A 22,211-nucleotide genomic window follows, 5' to 3' on the forward strand; every position below is an offset into this window, starting at 1 on the left:
TTTCTTTAAGCTACATGACAGCAGAAAATTTGCTTCCTTCACTGCTATTATCGATCCCCAGGTCTTAAAAAAGCACTTGGTGTAATTCCATAAAAAAATTGAGTCAAGGAATGTTTGTTTGTTTCTCTCCCTACCCACAAAAGCTCATTAAGTATTTTGTTTTATTCAGTACTGAAATCCCAGAGCCTCAAACAGCGCTTAATACCTGAAACAATCAATAATCATGTTGAATGAAATCCCCAACACAGGCCTTCGCTTTTCAAATGTTCTCAAAACTGAAAACAACAATAAAGACATAATTTTACTAGTGTTTAATTTGATCATTAAATAAAAATTCACTATTTCTCAAGTAACTGAAACTTTTAGCAGTTTTCAAAGTTTAAATTCACATCAAAATAGACTAATCCACACATTTGTGTATTAAAAAATTCCTGAAAATATAATACGTAAAACTATATAACATCGTGTTTTTACTTACTAGTCTCCTCTCCAAAAGTTACAGCCCAAAACAAAAATTTTTTACTAATTTTTACTAATATTATATCATGTTTTTACTATTTATGTCATATTTTCCTGTTAACTATTATAACCTTCCCTAGAAAAAAGCTGTAGTCATTGACATACTAAAATTATAGCTCAATTGTACCCTAAGACATCATAACATTTTTACATCATTCAAATGGAACAATAACTATATCTTCAAAATCATCAAATAGCCATATATATTTTTTAAATGAATCACAAATTCCCTTTGTTTTCAACAGCAAATACATTAGAGCACATAAAAGAGTTGGTTTTTTCTCCTTTTTCTTTTTTGGATATTAACCATCTACACCAAAGGTCAGCAAAACTGTTTATGTAAAGTGCCAGATAATAAATATTTTAGATTTTGTGAGCCATATAGTCTCTATCATAGCTACTCAACTCTACACTAATAGTGTGAATGCAGTCACAAACAGTACCTTAATTAACTAGAGCAACTCTGTTCCGATAAAACTTTATTTATAAAAACAGGCAACAGGCTAGATTTGTCCTGAGGGCCATTGTTTGCCAAGCCTCAGTCTACACCACTTCCTTTATTTTAACTTTATTTAACAAAGCCAAGAACAACCCAAGCTATGAGGAAGCTATGTGCCAAAAGTCAACTTACAATGGAGGTTTTGTTTTTAACTTTCACTATATTTGCAACACATATTCTAATGGAAACCATATTACAGTTAAGTTGTGAGATTCTTAGACAAATGAAACTCAGCTCTTCACTTCGCCTCTCTACACCCAATTAGAAGCAAAGGGAAATCCTGTTTCTGCCACAGACCCTGGTGATACCGGAGTGCTGGGAAGGGAAGAGCATGGTCCCTTCAAATGATGAAGTGGTGAAGGGAAGTGCTGGGTAGAGAAAGGCGTGGCCCCTGGCTAGGGCTCCACCCTCACGGACCTAGGTGAGGACAGGCACTCCTGCCTTCATATCCAAATGTTACATTTCCCAAGACCACCCTGGCCGGCCACACCCCATCGTGTGCCTATAAAAACCCCGAGACCCTAGCAGGCCGACACGCAAGTGGCTGGACATCATGAGGAACACATAGGTGAAGAAAACACAGTGGCTGGATGTCGAGAGGACGTCGAGAGGGGCACACGACAGACACCAGCAGGCCAGCCGGCCATCGACTGGCAGAACGACAAGGAGTTTTGCCTGAGCAGTTGGAAGCCCCGAATCCACAAGAAAACCATCTCCCTTCTGGCTCCCCCATCTGCTGAAAGCTACTTCCGCTCAATTAAACCTTGCACTCATTCCCCAAGCCCAGGTGTGATCTGATTCTTCCGGTACACCAAGGCAAGAACCCGGGATACAGAAAGCCCTCTGTTCTTGTGACAAGGGAGAAGATCTAATTCAGCTGGTTAACACAAGCCTATAAATGGAAAAACTAAAAAAGCACCCTGTAACACATGCCCACTGGGGCTTCAGGAGCTGTAAGCATCCACCCCTGGACACTGCCGTGGGGTCAGAGCCCCACGACCTGCCCGTCTGCATGCTCCCCTAGAGGTTCGAGCAGTGGGACACTGAAGAAGTGAGCCACACACACATCACACGCCCTGCGAGGGGGACAAGGGAATCTTTCCCGTTTCACTGAGTGCTAAGAGTTGAAACACCAAATAGCATAGGAGTAGGGAAGAAAAGAAGGAAGAAGAGGATCATTTCTTCTCCTTTTCTGAGAAAATTTAATCCCTGGCATCTTTCCGCTTCCTCCTGTCCACGCTAGAAAGGATCCCATTGCTGTCAGCCTCTCCCACGACGGCATCACAGCAGGATCTGCCCTAATTCTCAATCTGCCCAGACCTTTAAAAATGTCTCCATTCCTTTTCTAACCAATCTCTTATCCTTCAAGAAAGCTGATTTCTACTAAAAACAAGAAGAAAAACTAGATGATTAAACTACACATACAATGAGTAGATTAAAGGTGTAGTAAACATTCACAAAACTCCTACACACCAGGTACATAGGATATTTACTAAGGGTGGCTGGGGGAACATAACTCAAAGTTCTGGTAGGTATAATTTCCCTAACGGTGAAGGAGAAAATTGAGGTATTATGTAGAAAAAAAGGGAAAAACCTTAGACGGAGTGGGAGGGGGCAGAAGACATGGGCACACCAAGCCTAACTGTATAAAGGCTCCACAAGCATCCTCCTGAAAGCTGTCTTTTCTCTGCATGTCTCCACTTCTGAGGCACATATCCTCTACTCGAGGGGTCATTAACTCATGTATCTACAGGAAGGTAATAGACATGAAAGTACAACAGGGAATGATAAGGACTGGAGCAAATCAGAGAGTCTAAAAGCAGAGAGCTACTACTTGGTTCCAGCAATAGTACAGTGCAGGCCCAGCATTGCCATTCATTGGTTTTTCCAAGAAAGTGAGAAACATGGATTTTTTTTAATGTCAAATTGTCAAATTTTTAAGACATTGGGCAAGCCAAAAAAAAAAAAAAAACTTCATGTATAAGTGAGATTGAGTCCATAAGTCATCAGAACCCTGTCCTTTCTAAACTGTAGCTTTCCAGGATCGCAACACAGCATGTGGGGATGGAAGCTGCTAGCCAGCTTCTTTATGAACCAGGAACAAATTTGGTGTCCTAAGGTGGAGAACTGCTTAATGGAACCTGAAGGTGATAAAATCTCATTGAAATTTTGTATTATTCTCTACAAAGACTTTGAAAAATACAATTCAGGTATTCCCAAGATATTAAATTAAAACTGCTTTCCTCTTCACAAAAGTCAGATATGCTCGTAAGTTTAAAAATTAAAATGTTTTAGAAACAGATTACATAAAAAGTGTAAAAAAAAAAAAAAAACAAAACCGAAAACCTCCAGCCCACCCTCCTCAGCTATAACCACTGTAAACCACTTGGTGTTGAGTGATTTATTTCAGTCCAAATGTAAATTGATTTTAAAATGCATCTACACTAGTTCCACCTGGTCCTGAAGTCATACAAAAGAGGTGGCTCAGTGGGCAGTTTTCTTTCTCAATATTCTGTATGTTACTCCCTTTTTGGCAAATATCTAGCCCCAATCAGTAGAATCTTTCTGTAGCAGAAGGTGAATTTCATACTATAAAACAAATCTGTGCTTGCCATAAAATTTAGGCTACTTAACTCAGGTCAGACCTGTCACAGGTCAGGCCTGCCAGCTGCTGTGCAACTTCTGTTCTAGTTTCTGCCCAGGCCTGTAATTATTTACAGTTTTGCACCTGTCAAAATCCTGAAACAATGACTTTCCTTGTTTCTCTAGGTTTATACAGAGTTAAATGTACTCCTTTTCGAAATTGAACACTTAAGGCACACATGTTAGGGGTGTCACTATCATTCAGTTTAACTTTTATTTTTTATTTTTTTTTGAGATGGAGTTTCACTCTTGTTGCCCAGGCTGGAGTGCAATGGTGCAATCTCGGCTCACCGCAGCCTCCGGCTCCCAGGTTCAAGTGATTATCCTGCCTCAGCCTCCTGAGTAGCTGGGATTACAGGCATGCGCCACCATGCCTGGCTAATCAGTTTAACTTTAAAAAACAATAAAATAGAAGCAAGGTAGAAAAAATAAATGCAGTTTTGATGGCTAGTAAATAAAATATTAAAGTAACTACTCTCCATCTTAATGAACATAAGAATTACTCATGAGTTGTTAAAAAAAAAAAAATGCCTAATCCAAAAGCCGGACCTCCACAATCAGAATTTAGAAATGGGGAGGGATGGGTACATTTTTAATATGTGTTCTGAAAAACATGTTTTCACAAATAATGAACAACATAATAAACCAAAACACCATCATCTTAAAAGATTGATTAGTCACTACTGCTACAATTTAGTCAACAATTTGGGAGGCTATCTGTTAAATAACTCAGTAGACAGGTAAAATTAAACTACTAAGTAAATCAAAAGAAGAAAGGTAAATAATGCTGTACGTGGTTCTGTGATCTAAATTGACCACTCATTAAGAAATGTAAATGGTCTTCTCGCTACAGCTGATTCTGCCATACAGAGATTGAGAACTCCAGCTTGACAAGCTTTTATTCTCCTAAGTTATGCAACTCTATCCAGAAGGTGCATATTTCTTTAAGAAATCAGCAGCCCTGGGTAAACAGGGTGCATCTGGTGAACACATGTCCATGAGCAGGTAAACACATGATTTCAGTAATTACTTCTAACACCATCTGTCAAGCAGGTAGTTCAAAACCTACTCAACAGGAAAGGCAGTTTGAAGTAATTTTTAAGCGAATATACTTCTCATCTGCTTAATAAAAGTAAAGATCAAAATACAAACCTAGAAACCTGTCTGCTTCTGCCCTAAATTTACCAAGGGCAGAGGCAGACAGGTTCATTCTTGTAACTAAAAAAGATGATAATGCTACACTACTTAAGAAGCACATGCATCTGATTAATTATCCCCAAAAGAAATTTTCTTATGATTAGAATGGCAGTAATTTATTCATCATGAATCAATAACTAACAAGTCTGGTCTCTGTAATACATTAAAGTGTGTTACTTGTCTGCAAAACCACCTCGCCATTTATTAAGGGATAAACCACTCAGGTGACAAATGTTTTGAAATATTGCTCAATATCCTTAACTAGACTTGAAAAACATAAATCCTAGTGCAAAAGAACACAGGTCAAGAAAAATATATAGAAACAGAGGAAAAGGGGGAAAATACAATTAAGAATTTTCTGACTTTAAAAAAATGGTTATACAAGAGACTTTTTAAAACTTATCATGGTGAATTCTGCCTTGATGTGTATCTATAAACCACTGACCTTTTCATTGGTCTGATTTGTATCATTTAAATAGAATAAATTCTACCAACTCTTAAACACCCAAAGTGAGTCACTGACAGGAACACCAAGGGCTGAATTCCCCCAGATAAATATAAATGATTCTTTTAGATTCAGTTCCCTCACCTTATCTTTACCACAATTTTTACCATGACAAGACTGACTGCTTTAAATTTTACCTTCTTACTCTTCCCATCTCTCCATTGTGATACTGAAATATTAAAAATAAAGTTGTTTAGTAGGTATCCCTGATATGCTGTGATGAGAATGGCACTTCACCACCGTGGCCTTCCTCCAAAAGTCCGTAACTCTCAATATGAGAAAATTATCAAACAAACCCAAATTGAGGGGTATTCTACAAAACAGCTGACCAGCCCAAAACTGCCAAGGATCAAAAGCAAAGATAATCTGAGAAACTGTCACAGACTAGAGAAGACTAAGACATGATAAGTGCAACATAGTACCCTGGATGAAATACTGGAACAGAAAAAGGACTTTAGGGGAAAACCAGTAAAATCTGAATAAAATGTGGCATTGAGTTAATAGGAATGTACAAATGTTAATTTCTTGGTTGTGAGAATTGTAGCATAATAATGTAGGATGTTATTTAACAACAGTGAGAAACTGGGTAAGAGGTATGTAGGAATTCTCTATCTTTGCAACTTTTCTGTAAGTCGAAGATTATTCTAAAATCAAAAGTTTGTCTAAAATTTTGTTTAGTGGGGATTTTGAATGTTCATTCAACCAAAATTCATTGACTAGCCACTATGTTACAGACAGACACACTGCAATGCACAGGAAACCTTACCACAAGACAAAGTCAATGTGAATACATTGGAACATCACAAAACTGACTAAAACCCACCATTGGTAGGAAAATAATTAAAAGGATTTGAGTATAAAACAAGGTTCCTCACTGATATAAAGCATATAAATTATCTCCTGTTACAATGTCTGTAGTTACTTTAAAATACTTGTGCATAAAGAGTGAGACACACGTAACTCAAACTTCAAATCTAGGGGCAATCAATTACTTCAGTCAAAAAGACAAAGCCCAGGACACTCTCATCAGAAACCCATACCAGGAGATAGCAATGATTAGTAGGCATCTTTGTGTAGCAGAATGGGGCCTGAGTCTTGTAGAAAAGTAGATCACTTGCCTGAAACTTGTTTGGCAGAAACTAACCATTATTAATGACAAAAGTTAGCTATGTCATTTCATGACAGTCCCTACAGAAAGATTTTCTAATTTTGCATCCATGGGTGGCCTTCCAGAAATCCAATTGAAACGGTATGAAAACTTTTCCCATGTTTATGAATGTTCTTCCTTTTGGTGGACAGGATGTATATAGCTTTTATCAGATTATTAAAATGATCTGTGCCACAAAAATAATCAAGAAAGAGAGTCCTGAAAAAATCAAGTCCACCAACGATTTTTTTCTTAAGTTTTTGCTGAAATTATACAATGTATATTTTCCCAAAAAAATGTGGCCTTCTCTTTTGATCTAAATTATCACATTATCTTTCAAAAACAGATAAAATCTTAACTAGTAGGAGATACAATTTCCTTGACATTTCAAACATCTCACCAAAAGCAGAAATCAAAACTTTAAGAAGCCATTATTTTCCAACAATGATGCTTTATGCATTTTTTAATTTCAAACCATTTTACCTAGAAATACTAACGGTTTGCTCATCTCAATAAAGTTTGTTTTAAAAAATCAGTTTATTTCAGTTGTGTTTTACAGGATCTTCACACTAGTTTTTGCACGACATCCTGTAGTTTCCAGTACACCCAGCCCTAGAAAAGAACAGCCAATTTTCTTCCTTTTGTGTCTCTCCAATGATTTTTTTCATTTTGAATGAACTAGAACAAGGAAATATCATTCTATATAGTGACCAGCAATGCTCCTAATGGTCGGATTATCACTCAGTAGTCAAGTATGTGGTAAAGCAATACATAGGATTTTTTTTAATCTTTGTGAGCAAACATGGAAAATGCTGAAATTCATTACAAGTGAACATGATGAAAAATGACTATCGAACATGTCATACAAAACATTCTTCAACACATACTGTTTGCATCAAGTCCTAACTGGGGAAAGCTGGAAGGAAATGAGCAGCAAACAGGGTCATAGGCTACTTGTAAATAGTTAATGAAAGATTTACTCGGCTTTGCTTCAAATACTATATGATTACAAGTTGTGATTCTTATTCTATGATACTACCTTCCAATTTAACACAACTTACAAAGAATTAATTTTTAGTAATACCTGGTCAAATTTTAAATATTTTTGTTAAAATACTTTTTTAAAGCTATTAAAAATACAAACAGTTTTTTTTTGTTGTTTCTAATCCAAGCATAAACCCATGGGCAGAGATAAAAAGAAATTCAAAATAAAAAGTCTGTATTCTAGTTTTACACAATCAAAGGAAATTGTCTTTGCTAACTGTTAGGCTAACTTCTAATGTTTTTCTAAAGAATGGATTTCATTTCTGTCACTAAATATTTTCAGGTGCTCTTAGCTACCTAATTTCCTCAAAAGTTCACAGTCTAACACTAAAAGCTCTGGAGCCGTGGAACCTTAGGAGTGCCTAGGTAACACGAAATTCTATTTGGTAACTGCCACTGAGCAATATAAAAATATGGTGGGAAAGTTGATTTGGTTTTTAGACGACTTCTTAAAATCAGTCTTTATTAAAAGGATGAAGGCTCATATTTCTTGGGTCTCCCCATGCTTTGCTCTCCTATGCCTGGCAGGCCAATGTGGAATGTCTTTGGGACAACAGCTAAGAGAAGAAAGGCAAATGTAACTGGTAACTTAAGCCATGCATTCAAGAAATGTGGCAATGGCTTTTATAAATCTATTTTTTAAATAAAGTCCACTGACATAAAGGCAACTGGAACAGGCAAATTCAGAGAGACGGAAAGTAGAATCGTAGTTATCAGGGATTGGAAGAAAGGAGGAATGGCGAGTTACTGTTTCATGGGTATAGAGTTTTAGTTTGGATAATGAAAAAACTCTGCAGATGAATCATGGTAATGGTTACATAACAATGTGAATATACTTATTGACACTGAACTATACGCTTAAGTAATGATTAAATGGTAAAAATGGATTAAATGTTAAATTTTATATTATGTATATTTTACTACAATTAAAAAAAAAATCAATGAAAACCAGAATGGCTGCCTTCAACATTCTGCAGAATGGCTGACAATCCAGAGTATATCTGCCTGGCCAGAGAAAAAAAGGAATAAAACAAAAGAATGATGGAAGTAGCAGGAACAGATATGAAGAAACTAGTGGTGCAAATGAATTACCAGACATGAACAAGCAGAAGCTCTCTAGTAATGTATAAATATCACTTCTTCCTGTTATAACTTGGTATCTGGAGAAAATGATGTGTATTTCTCTAAAAGATAAAATGATATGAGAAAATGATGTCCATCCAGAGCATCTAGATGGATCTCTAACCTAAGCAGTCCTAAAGAATGGTTTTGATGGTGAGACCTTCCCGAGTGTAACAAAAAGAGAGGCTACATATGGGAGACATCCAACAAATAATAAACTATCAGTGGCTGATAGCCCAAAAGCCCTAGATATTTTTTAGGAAATAATTCTGGATACTGCCATCAGCGCCAAAGTTTGTTTAGAAGCGTGAAAAAATCCAGTTCATAAGGCCATAGACAACTTGATTTTTTTCCCAGAAAAACACAGTCTTTTTTAATTATTATACCTTAAGTTTTAGGGTACATGTGCACAATGTGCAGGTTTGTTACATATGTATCCATGTGCCACGTCGGTGTGCTGCACCCATTAATTCGTCATTTAGCATTAGGTATATCTCCTAATGCTGTCCCTCCCCCCTCCCCGCACCATACAACAGTCCCCCGAGTGTGATGTTCCCCTTCCTGTGTCCATGAAAACACAGTCTTAAAATATGTATACTAGATCTACATCTTTCAGAATTGATGGCTGGAAAAGCAGCAGCACTGCATTAAATAGGGACTGTCCCAGTCAGTCTGTGTCACTATAAAGGAATAGCTAAAGGTGGGTAATTTATAAAGAAAAGAGGTTTATTTGGTTCATAGTTCTACCGGCTGTACAAGGCCCATGGCACCAGAATCTGCATCCGGTGAGGACCTCAAGCTGTTTTCACTCATGGTGGAAGGGGAAGGGGAGCCAGTGTGTGCAGGGATCACATGGCAAGAGAGATGTGGGGGTACCAGGCTGTTTTTAAACCACTAGCTCTCTCCAGAACTAAGACAGCAAGAACCCACTCATTACTGTGAGGACTGTAGGGAGCTATTGACCATGACCCAAACACCTCCACTGGGCCCCTCCTCCAACATTAGGAAGCACATTTCAACATGAGGTTTGGAGAATCAAATATTCAAACTATAGCAAGGACTTAAAAACATTTCCTACTTTTTCACTGAGGTGGAAAGCAGTGACAAAGGCCTTCATTCTGGTGTTTACGGTACATACGTGGTCATGTTATGTCTCATTACTTTCATGGGCTATTTGGTGAGAGAAATGGGGGGGACTCCTTTAGCCCTGGCATTAATGTAACTACCTATTACCTGTGCTGAGTTGATGCCTCATAACAAGATTAATACAGACATGGACAATACGCAAGCTGTGGGAGTAGAACTTTCTCTATGCAACTCAAAAAAATAATATCCTGATGCACAGGTAGAGATCCCCATTCTTCTCCTTCTGTGGAACCAAAGGGGGTCTCCCTAGATCCAGAGTAAAACACTGTGACTCTAATAAAAGTAGCTGGCAGAGGCCAGGCACAGTGGCTCGTGCCTGTAATCTCAGCACTTTGGGAGGCCAAGGCAGGAGGATTGCTTGAGCCCAGGAGTTTGAGATCCAGCCTGGGCAACATACTGAAACCCTGTCTCTACAAAAAATATGTTTGTTTGTTTGATGTTTGTTTATAAAGATAGTTATAAAACTCCACATAAACTTGGAGGTTAAGTAACAAACTGAGAACACTTCTATACCAAGCATCTACATGTATATATACACACACACACACAAAGTTAGCTGGGTGTGTTAGTGTGCACCAGTGGTCCCAGCTCCTGGGAGGCTGAGGTGGAAGGATCCCCTGAGCCTGGGAGATCGAGGTTGTAGTGAGCCATGATCATGTCACTGCACTCCAGCTTGGGTGACACAGAAAGATCTTGTCTAAAAAAAAAAAAAAAAAAAAAAAAAAAAAAAAAAAAAAAGTAGCTGGCAAGTTCTCAAGAAGACCCATGCCAAGCATGACTCCTATCAGTTACTTGTTAATTAAACTAAGAACTTTTCTGAGTGAAGCAATCTCAAGGTCAAGTTTAACCAGGTCTTATGAAAGCTTTTAGTATTACTTCAGTCATTCTCATTAAGTGGGTAAGACATGACAAGGAAAGGCAAAAGTATTTCTGTGGTCTCAACTTTCAGAAAGCCATAGGTGAGAAAGCAATGCTGCTGCTGTGTGCAGTGCTAGGCACTGGCTAATATAAAGTATATTAACTAAAAAGAACTAAATATAGGACATTTGTCCCTGAAAGAAACATATCTATCTGGAAATATAATTCTGTCATTTGCCCTGTTTTGGGGGAAGGGAGAAAGTAACTGTTCTTCTTCCTCTTGATAAAATGCACACAAAAAGTCCAGACAACTGACAGTTCTATAAGTTTGGTCTCAGAGGATTTCAAGTCCTAGAATTGAATAAAAGAATTATCTTATCTCAACTGGGCAAATTATCAGAAATGGTTACAAGTTTGAATAATGGTTAGTATTTCTGACTAAGCAGAAAAGGCAATAAATATTTCTACACATTAAATATTTGAAAAGGAAACAAAGATGGAAGAAAAAAAGTGAGAGGCCTTCTTAGACTGTGAAGGACCACCCACCACAGACGGAGCTGAGATCCTGTCCCTTACTCGTGTGCAAGCCCCAACTGTCTTTTTTTTTTTTTTTTTTTTTTTTTGAGACAGAGTCTCGCTTTGTTGCCCAGGCTGGAGTACAGTGGCGCAATCTCAGCTCACTGCAAGCTCTGCCTCCCGGGTTCACGCCATTCTCCTGCCTCAGCCTCCCGAGTAGCCACCACGCCCGGCTAATTTTTTGTATTTTTTTTTAGTAGAGATTGGGGTTCACCGTGTTAACCAGGATGGTGTCGATCTCCTGACCTCGTGATCCACCCACCTCGGCCTCCCAAAGTGCTGGGATTACAAGTGTGAGCCACCGCACCCGGCCACAACTGTCTTTTAACTTTACTACATGACAATGCTCATTTTCTCTACATTGTGACCACTCAAAAACACTGGCTTACCAAATTTTTCCAGTAGGTTAGGGTTTTTTTTTAATGTTCTGGGCTGATAAAGAAAAATATTAAGTGAAGCCTCAAAAGATAATATAGTACAGAAAAAAAGTACAAAACTGATCATTACTGTTAATTTCTATAGCTGATATTCCCCACCATCAAGCTTTCTACCATGACTTCACTTTGGTTTTTGTGATTTTGAACCACAAGAATCACAAAATTTCAGAGTTCTAGAAATAATTAACCCCCTCTGTGACCCAGAAGAAAATTCTGTGGAATCCCAAATCAAAGCCCAGAATGGTTTCAAACATTATTGTCAAAGCATATAAAAATGAAGAAAACCAGAGATGATTACTACAATTTCACTTATTGATTAGCAGTAGGCAGAATTCACAAGATTTTATGATGTTTGGAGCTCCCAACAGAAAGCTGACTAAAACAGTTATAAAACTCCACATTAACTTGGAGGTTAAGTAACAAACTGAGAACACTTCTATACCAAACATCTCTAAATCTTTAGTCATTTTGACATGTTTAACTTCAGTTTAAAATCCTGGCAAAGAAATAGTGAGAATTGCCCTTGACTTTATGCCCTTCATACGTACTCTATTAAGCCTGACTTACTCAGAGGGAGGAAAAAAACACTCCAATTGGTAGATAGGAATCTTATGTAAATGTCAAAATGTCTTAGTATTCAGGGTAAGCAAAAACTGCCATGCCTATACAACAAATCCTATAAGACAAAAGTTCTACAAAATTTTTAAACTGCACACTGTGAAAACTTAAAAATTAAAAACTTTTGTGCATATCACCAAATTTATGTATATTTGCTTATAAATTATATACATATTTTACTGTAGAAAAATTGGTTGTGTATATTACATAACATATATAAAATAGAAATGAAAAAGAATGGGAAATAAAAAAGAATGAAATAAAAATGAAGTTTTTAATATTTTCTTCTCACCCAACTCCAAATCTAGCCTAGGGATACGTACATCCCACTATGGAGACAGCTACAAGAAAAGACAAGAAAGGAGACTGAGACGCATAATGAGCTTTCTTTCACAATGCTTTGGAGTCCTCTCCAAATTATGTAAGCACTGACAACTGAAAACCTTCTCAAACTCGGCAGAGCTGTTTTTAGCCCTTTCTCAATTATCCTCACCTCCCTGAGAGGATGTACGGTAAGAGAGGAGGCAACAAGATGAAACAGCAAGCATGGAGACCTGTGGTTAGTAAGAAAATAAGACCTCCTCTAATAAGGAAGTTTAATAAAACTGCAGACTAAATTAAGTGTACATATCCACTCTGCCAGCGATGACTTTCACTTAACCAGGCACTCATGTTCGCCTTGCCTCAGACCATTACTCGGTGTAAGCTCTATTACCAATCACCCTCTCCAACATCACCAAGCAGGAGGCAGGCTGGCCCCACCATGCCATCTGTACACACACCTGCTCTCAGCAGCAGTGGCTGCTCAGGGTCTGCCGGCCCAGAGACGCCCAGGCCCAGAGGGCACCACTGTGAATTCATATTTTCTGCAGGAACTAGTCCAAAGATTTGGGAAGAAAAGCTGGAAAGAGCCAAAGGCAAGAGACAGGACAATGAATGGCAGTTTACAAATGGCAGCCACGTAATCTCCTGCGGGGAGAGTTTACCTACTCATAGTCCGTAAGACCTTCAAAGTCATTATTGCCTATTACCTGTAATAATACCTGCTTTTCTAAAAAATCCACCAAAATAGTATTGTTGCATGCAATACATGTTTCATTTTTGAAAGTATATTCACCACCATATACGAGCAAAATAATTAGCATATCAGAATCTTAATTTTTTGTTTTTCCTATTTACAGTAATAAAGTCCCAAGCAGTCAGTAGTGGTACATAAGAATATTACTCAATGAACTCACATGACATCTGTAAAATCCGCTCTCAAGATCTGAAAGTTATATTCATTTTTTATCAGTTTTTATGAACATGGTAAAGCAGTCTTGACTTCCACAGTTCCCTTATAGCTAGTTCTTAATATACAAGAAACTCATATAAGTATACCTGAAAAACATGGTCTATAATAAAGACAATATAAATAGTAAATAATCAAAAAATATAAAAACATTCTATTTTGTTTATAATCAAAGAATATATATTAAAACAATGAGCTATCATCCCAATCTCCATTAAATTAGCAAAACTAAAATTGGAAATACTAAAAGCACAAGAGGCAGGGGTGTGTCTCCCTCATTCTCACACACTGCTGGTAGTAAGGCTAATGGATATCTCTTTTCTAGAGAACGACGTTGAAAAATATGTCTGGAGTTCATAAAATGCTCATTCTGCGACCCAAAATTCTACCTTCACAAACTAGGTCTACATTTTTTAAAATGCAACACCAAAAAAGAAGGTAAAGACTAACGCCCAAAGATGTTCATTTATTTGACAGTTATAATACATTTATACTAGTGAATAAAAAATTGGATAAAATCTAAGTACTCAGCCAAAAAATATACACAACTTATAGTATATCCATAAAATGAAATATTACATAGCCATTTAAAAAATTATCTCATTAAATACATGTGTTTTTTAAAAAGTAGGATACAAAAATATGTATGATATAATTTCATGTAAGTAAAAGAGAATCCAATACAGAAAAAAGATTGGAAAGTCATATGCCAGCATGTTAACTATGGTAACCATTACACAAGGAGATACAGGTGACTTTTAAATTGTATTTTCCAAATGTTCTACAATGTGAAAGTTACTTTTCATAATTGGGAGGCAAAATAATTTTTAAATATATGGATTAACAAACAATGTAATTTCAAAAAGTTAGCTATTCTGTAACACTAAGACCACCAGAAGCCTTCTACAATAAAAATAGAATTTCTTATCATTCAATTCTGAATGATTCTGAAACGTTCTTTTTGTGGGGAAGGGTAAATAGCACCCATTCACTGCAATTAAATACCTCTCTATTTTTTTTGGTCCATTTTTCCATAAAGAAAATTAAAGCACAGATACATGAAATTTCTTTGAAAATCACAACATAAACCTTTAACAAGTAACAACCAGTAATAACAAAAACACCATTTACCTCTAGGTGGAAATTATATATAATACTCATGAAATGAACATTACAGTTTTGCCCCTAAAAATGATTGTGGGGACTTCAGGTTTCCAGTTCAGCATCTGAGAAGCTTGGAAGTTGCTATTCCATCCTACCAACAAGTGAAAAAACTAAACAAACTAACAAATCAACTCTTCTTAGATACATAAGAGAATTGAGGTCACCAGGCAAATCACTGCCCTTAATATTGGAGACACCAACTGGCAGATACCAAAAATCACAATTTGCCTGAGCAGAAAACCACAAACAAACCTCCACAGGAACGAGTGTTAGGGTAGGAAAATCTAAACTGTAATTTATATATTGCTGGAGGCTCAGTGTGGACAACTTTTAGAGTAAAGTTAAAAACTCCAGGACGACTCAGTCCCTGGGGCCCCATACTTGTGTGAATTTTTACCTCGAGGAGCTTGACCTGGTGCTCACAGTGAATACTGGAGAAAAATCCCCTCATGCTTCCAGTAGAGGAAAGGTAAAAGAAACTATATGAAAACTCACCAGAGTACTCTGTTCTTAAAGTCTGCTCTCAGGAAAAACTAGTTAACTACAGCCTAACCTGCTGGGGTGTCACCAGAGCCTAAATGACCTGGGTAAGAACAAATGCCTAGCTCCAGCCAAGTCTAGCTTTCTAGTCCCTCCTGAAGCGGACAGGACTAAGAAGCACTTGTGAGGTCACAGTAAGCACAGGCTTACTAGAGGACTGAGACCTAATCAGTGGATTACAGAACACTCCCCCTTCCCCCACACCTTACTACCACATCTCTGAAGGCCTATTTATACCAGTTCCTGTTTCTCAGTACTTCATGTCTGGATAGCAAGAAAAAAGGTGTACTAAAAGCATCAAAGACAACTTGAAGAAACAGCAAGCATCAGAACCAGACTCAGATATGGCAGAATGTTGGAATTATCAGACTGGGAATTTAAAACAACAATGATTAACATGCTATGGGTGCCAATGGAAAAAATGGACAGCATGTAAGGAGGGCAATGTAAACAGACAAAAAGAAATTCTAAAACAGAAAGAAAAACAAATAAATCAAAAACACTAACGGAAATGAAGAATGACTTAAACAAGCTTACTAGTAGACTAGACATGGCTGAGCAAAGACTCTCTGAGCTTGAAGATGTCACAATAGAAATGTACAAAACTGAAAAGCACAGAGAGAAAAAGATGGAAAAGCACAGAGAAAAAAGACTAAAAAAAAAAAAAACAAAAACAAACAAAAAAAAAACCTCTGAACAGAATATCCAAGAATAATGAGATGATTACAAAAGTTGTAACATACATGTGATAGGAGTACTAGAAGGGGAAGTAGAAGATAAAGGAACAGCAGAAATATACAGAACAGTAATCACTGAAAATTTCCCTAACTTTATGCCACATACCAATCAAAAGATTCAGGAGACTGTGAATGTCAAGCAGGATAAAAACTAAAAAAACTATACCTACGCATGACATATTCAAACTACAGTAAGTCAAAGATAAAGAAAACAATCCTGAAAGCAGCCAGAGATGGGGGGTGAGGGGGAAATAACCCTTAGCTACACAGAAGCAAAGATAAGAATTACGTTTGACTTCTGCTAGAAACCATACAAGCAAGTGGTAAAGTAAAATAAAGTGTTGACAGAAAAAAAGAAACAACAACAATATAGAATTCTGTAATCAGCAAAATTATTCTTCAAAAATGAAGGAAAAATACTTTCTCAAACAAACAAAAATTTAGATTTTGTTGCCAGTAGATCTACCTTGCAAGAAATTAAAAAAAAAAATCCTTTACATAGGATAAAAATGATGTAGGTCAGAAATTTGGATCTAGAGAAAGAAGCAGGGCAAGGTGGCTCGTGCCTGTAATCCTAGCACTATGGTAGGCAGAGGTGGACAGATCACTTGAGCCCAGGAGCTCGAGACCAGCCTGGGCAACATGGCAAAATCCCCTCTCTACCAAAAATACAAAAATTAGCTGCATGTGGTGGTGAGTGCCTACAGTCCCAGTTACTCAGGAGGATCACCCATGCCCAGGAGGTCGAGGCTGCAGTGAGCTGTGATCAGACCATGCACTCCAGCCTGAGTGACAGAGTGAGATCCCACCTCAAAAAACAAAACAAAATAAAATATAAAAAACAAAGAAAAGAAGATTGATAAAAGAATAAAAGTAAAATAATTTTTTAATTTTCTTATCCCTGATTGATCTAACAAATCACAAATTTCATAACCCAGATGAAATGAACCACATCTTGAAAAACAATCTACAAAACTCATGTAAGAAGAAAAAGACAATGTGAATAGGCCTATATCTATTAAATAAATTGAATCAATAATTAGCAACATTCTAAAACAGAAAGCACCAGGCCCAGATTGGTTCACTGGTGAATGTTACCATATTTTTTTTAATTATGACAATTTTCCATAACTTTTTCAGAAATTAGAATCAAGAGGAAATACTTCCTAACTCATTCTGAGGTCAGCATTATCCTAATACCAAAACCACACAAAGACAACACAAGAAAACTATTGACCAATATTTATCATGAACATAGATATAAAATCATCCATAGAAAATCAAATATAACAATGTATAAAAAGAATTATACACCATGCCTAAGTGGGATTTACCTCTGATTGCATGGCTTGTTCAACATTTGAAAATCAATTAATGTAATTCATCACAGCAACAGGCTAAAGAAGAAAAATCACATAATCATATCAATAGATTTTTCTGCATCTATTGATAGACACACTTGACAAAATCCAAAACCCATTTATGATAAAAGATCTCTGTGAACTAGATATAGAGTAACTTCCTCAACTAGATAAAAAAAACTACAGAAACCTATAGCTAACATCATACTTGACAGTGAGAAACTCGAAGCTTTCCCACTAAAATCAGGAACAAAGGCAAAAATGTCCCCTCACCACTCCTTTTCAATATCATACTGGATGTCCTAGTTCAGTGGCCCCCAACCTTTTTGGCACCAGGGAAAGGTAATTTTTCCACAGATTGGGTGGGAGATGGTTTCAGGATGATTCAAGTGCATTACATTTATTGTGCACTTTATTTCTATTTTTACATTGTAATATATAATGAAATAATTATACAACTCACTATAATATAAAATCAGTGCGAGCCCTGAGCTTGTTTTCTTGCAACTACAAGGTCCCATCTGGGGGTGATGGGAGACAGTGACAGATCATCAGGCAACCTGGATCCCTCACATGCACAGTTCCCAATAGGGTCCATTCTCCTGTGAGAATCTAATGCTGCCCCTGATCTGACAGGAGGCAGAGCTCAGGTAGTAATGCAAGTAAGTGGGAGCAGCTGTAAATACAGACGAAGCTTGGCTCACTCACCCACCGCTCACCTCCTGCTATGTGGCCTAGTTCCTAACAAGCCACTGACCAGTACCAGTTCATGGCCCAGGGGTTGGGGACCCTGTCCTAGTTAATACAAGACAAGAAAAAGAAATAATAGGTATATTGATTGGGAAGGAAGAAACAAAACTATCTTTGCTCGCAAATGAAATAAATGTCTGCATTAAACACTCAAGAGTACTGGCAAAAAAACCTTCTTAAAACAACTAAGCTATTTTAGCAAGGTTTCAGGATACATAATTAATATACAGAAGTCAACTGCTTTTCCGAATACCAGCAATGAACAAGAGGAATTTGAAATTTACAACAATATCATTTACATTAGCACCTCCCAAAATGAAAGAATAACCCTAACAAAATAGGTACATGATCTATAGAAAATAAACTACAAGAGCCAGGCTTGATGGCTCATGCTTCTAATCCTAGAACTTTGGGAGGTCAAGGTGAGAGGATCACTTGAACTCAGAAGTTCAAGAGCAGACTGAGCAACATAGGGAGACCTCATCTCTATAAAAACGTTTTAAGAACTAGCAGGGTGTGATGGTGTGTGCCTATGGTTCTGGCAAAAATAAAATAAAATTTAAAAAAACTCTAATGAAATCAAAGAACTAAATAAATGAACAGATATTCCACATTTAGGATAGGAAGCCTCAATATTGTAAAAATGTCAGTTCTTTCCAACTTGATCTATAGATTCAATGCAATCCCTATCAAAATCCCAGCAAGTTATTTTGTGGATATCAACAAAGTGATTAGAAAGCTTATATGGCAAGGCAAAAGACCTAGAATAGCCAACATAATATTGAAAGAGAAGAATAAAGTCAGAAGGATGACACTACTCAACTTTAAGGCTTTCTGCAAAGGAACAATAATCAAGACAATGTACTACTGATGAAAGAACAGACAAACAGATCAATGGAACAGAACAAAGAGCCCAGAAATAGACCCACAAAAATACAATCAACGGATCTTTGACCAAGGAGTGAAAGCAATATGATGGTACAAAGACCGTCTTTTCAAAAAATGATGGTGGAACAACTGGACATCCACATGCTAAAAAAACAAATCTAAACACAGACCTTACATTCTTGACAAAAATTAGATCAAAATGGCTCAGACCTCAATGTAAAACATAAAACTATAGAACTCCTGGGAGACAACATAGGAGAAAATCTAGATGCCCTTAGGTTTGACAATGACTTTTTAGATATTACACAAAAGGCACACTCCATGAACACAAGAATCAATAAACTGTATTTCATTAAAATTATAAAATTTTGCTCTGCAAAAGATATTGTCAAGAAAATAAAAAGCAATAAAGAAAACACTTGCAAAAGATATGTCTGATAAAGATCTATAATCCAAAATATATGAAGAAATATTAAAACTCAACAATAAGAAAACAATCTGATTAAAAAATGGGGTAAAGCCCTTGACAGACACCTCTCCAAAGAAGACATGCAAATGGTAAATAAGCATATAAAAATATGCTCCACATCGTATGTCATCAGGAAAATGCAAATTAAAGCAATGAGATACCACTACGCACCTCTTACAATGGCCAAATCCAGAACACTGCTAACACCAAATGTTGGCAAGCATGCGGAGCAACAGGAACTCTCATTCATTGTGGGTACAAATGCAAAATGATACAGTCACTTGGAAGACAGTTTGACAGAATCAGAACATACTCTGAAACTAAACATATCTTACCAAAAGATCTAGCAATTACCTTCCTTTTGCCCTCCCAGAAGAGTTGAAAACTTATGTCCATATAAAAACTGCACACAGTGTTTATAGCAGCTTTATTCATTTTTTCTTTGTTTGAGACAGAGACTCACTCTGTCACCAAGGCTGCAGTGCAGTGACACGATCTCGGCTCACTGCAACCTCCGCCTCCTGGACTCAAGTGATTCTCATGCCTCAGCCTCCTAAGTAGCTGAGAATACACAGGCACATGCCACCACGCCCAGCTAATTTTTGTATTTTTAGTAGAGACAGGGTTTTGCCATGTTGGCCAGGCTGGTCTCAAACTCCTGACTTCAAGTGACCCACCCACCTTGGCCTCCCAAAGTGTGGGGATTACAGGCATGAGCCACCACACCTGGCCTAAAGCAGCTTTATTCATAATTGCCAAAACTTAGAAACAACCAAGATGTCCTTCAGTAAGTGAATGGATAAACTGTGGTACCTCCTGACAATGAAATATTATTCAGCACTAAAAAATGGGCTATCAAGACACAAAAAGATATAGAGGAAACTTAAGTGCATATTACTAAGTGAAAGGAACCCATCCAAAAAAGCTACAAATTATATGACTCCCACTATCTGATATCTGGGGAAATATAAAACAGTGGAGATAATAAAAACATCAGTGGTTGCTAAGAGTTTGGGATGAATAAGCAGGGCAAAGATTTTAAGGGCAGTGAAATTATATGATACAATAATGGTGGATACATGTCATTATTCATTTGTCAAAACCCATAGAAAATACCATACCAAAAGTCAACTTTAATGTAAACTACATTCTCTGGGTGATAATGATGTGTCAACATAGGTTCATCAATTGTAACAAATGTACCATTCCGATGGGGGATACTGATAATGGGAGAGGCTGCAGATATGTGGAGGCAGCGGATATACGAGACATCTCTGTACCTTCCTCTCAATTCTGCTGTGAATCTAAACCTGCTCTAAAAAATAAAATCTATTTTTAAAAATCACTGTGAGAGAAATAAAAGAATCATTTTGTTAATTCTGATTTTGAAGAGGATAAGACACGATCAATAAGCAATTTTCTGCTAATTAATCTCTCAGTATAAGTAAAGACAGGACTTTTAAACCAAATGCTGAATTACTCTGGTACTCTAATGGATCTATGTTAACACAATAAAAATAAGAAACAAAATAGCTATATTCCAAAAACTTGGTTACTTTTTAACATCTTCTGAATATTTGAGAAGATAAATAGGAGCAGGAATGACCCAGGTTTTAAAATGAACTATGTAACTTCTTAGCTATATAAACATGGGGGCAAGATACTTAACTCCTCTAAACTTGTTTGCTAAGCTCCAGTGGGATTAAACTAGACAAAGGATATAAAAGTACCTAACACATTACTCAATAAAAGATGAGAAAGGCACAGTGTGTGCACCTGCAGTTCCAGCTACTCAGGAGGCTGAGGCTGGAGGACTTCTTGAGCCCAGGAGTTCAAGGCTACAGTGTGCTATGCTGGCACTCCTGCCTAGGCAACATAGCAAGACCCTGTCTCTAAAAAAAAAAAAAAAAAGAAAGAAAAAGAAAAAGAGTTACTATTTTAAGTGGAAGGAAAAAGTAAATAGAAGATTAAATCAATTCAGTAAGCATCTGAAAGGTTATGTTACTCAGCACTAGTGATACTGAAATTAAAAAAAGCTCACAGTTTTCAGGAGGAAAAGCACAAGCCAACTAAAAATTATAATGCGGTCTAATAGAATAGCACAGCTACAGTAAATCTCAGATGCTTTAAAGGAATTTAAGCTGGGAAATCTAACTTGGGCTGTGATATGATTTGACTCTGTGTCCCCACCAAAATCTCATGTCAAATTCCCATTGTTGGAGGAGGGGCCTGGCGGGAGGTGATTGAATCATGGGGGCAGACATCCCCCTTGCTGTTCTCCTGATAGATTTCACACGAGATCTCATTGTTTAAAAGTGTGTAGCACCTCCCACCTCCTCCTGCTCTGCCATGTGAAGATTGTGCCTGCTTCCTCTTCACCTTCTTCCATGATTGTAAGTTTCCTAAGGTCTCTCCAGCCAGGCTTCCTGTACGAGCTGTGGAACCGTGGGTCAATTAAACCTCATTTCACCATAAATTACCCAGTCTCAGGTATGTCTTTATAGCAGTGTGAGAACAGACTAATACAGGCTGATGTTTAGGGAAGACTGCAAGAGGGAAGTGCTGTTAGATAATAAAAGATATTTTAATAAATGTCATCTAGGCAGAGAAGGAACAGCAGATCAGATAAGTACAGACTATTACAGCTAGAACCAGGGTTTCTTGAGGGAGATGGCCTGTGTTACTGTCTGAATGTTTGTG

General features: G+C 37.3%; 1 protein-coding gene across 8 annotated transcripts in view; it reads right to left on the bottom strand.

Moving 5' to 3' along the window:
* CDKAL1 (CDK5 regulatory subunit associated protein 1 like 1) overlaps nt 1-22,211 on the bottom strand; it is a 759,164-nt gene that overhangs the window by 589,098 nt on the left and 147,855 nt on the right. Inside the window, exons 1-2 of one of the 8 annotated variants that reach the window (XM_063632138.1) lie at nt 15,262-15,409; nt 206-275 (exon numbers count right to left, since the gene is read on the bottom strand). The exons of the other annotated variants lie outside the window; for them this stretch is intronic. Of the exons in view, the coding sequence (XP_063488208.1) occupies nt 206-225 (20 nt within the window). The 5' untranslated portion in view covers nt 226-275; nt 15,262-15,409. Of the gene's footprint in view, nt 1-205; nt 276-15,261; nt 15,410-22,211 lie in introns of those variants that run through there. 8 annotated transcript variants of the gene reach the window in all.

The sequence above is a fragment of the Symphalangus syndactylus genome, chromosome 23 (genome assembly GCF_028878055.3).
Source record: "Symphalangus syndactylus isolate Jambi chromosome 23, NHGRI_mSymSyn1-v2.1_pri, whole genome shotgun sequence".
NCBI lineage: Eukaryota > Metazoa > Chordata > Mammalia > Primates > Hylobatidae > Symphalangus > Symphalangus syndactylus.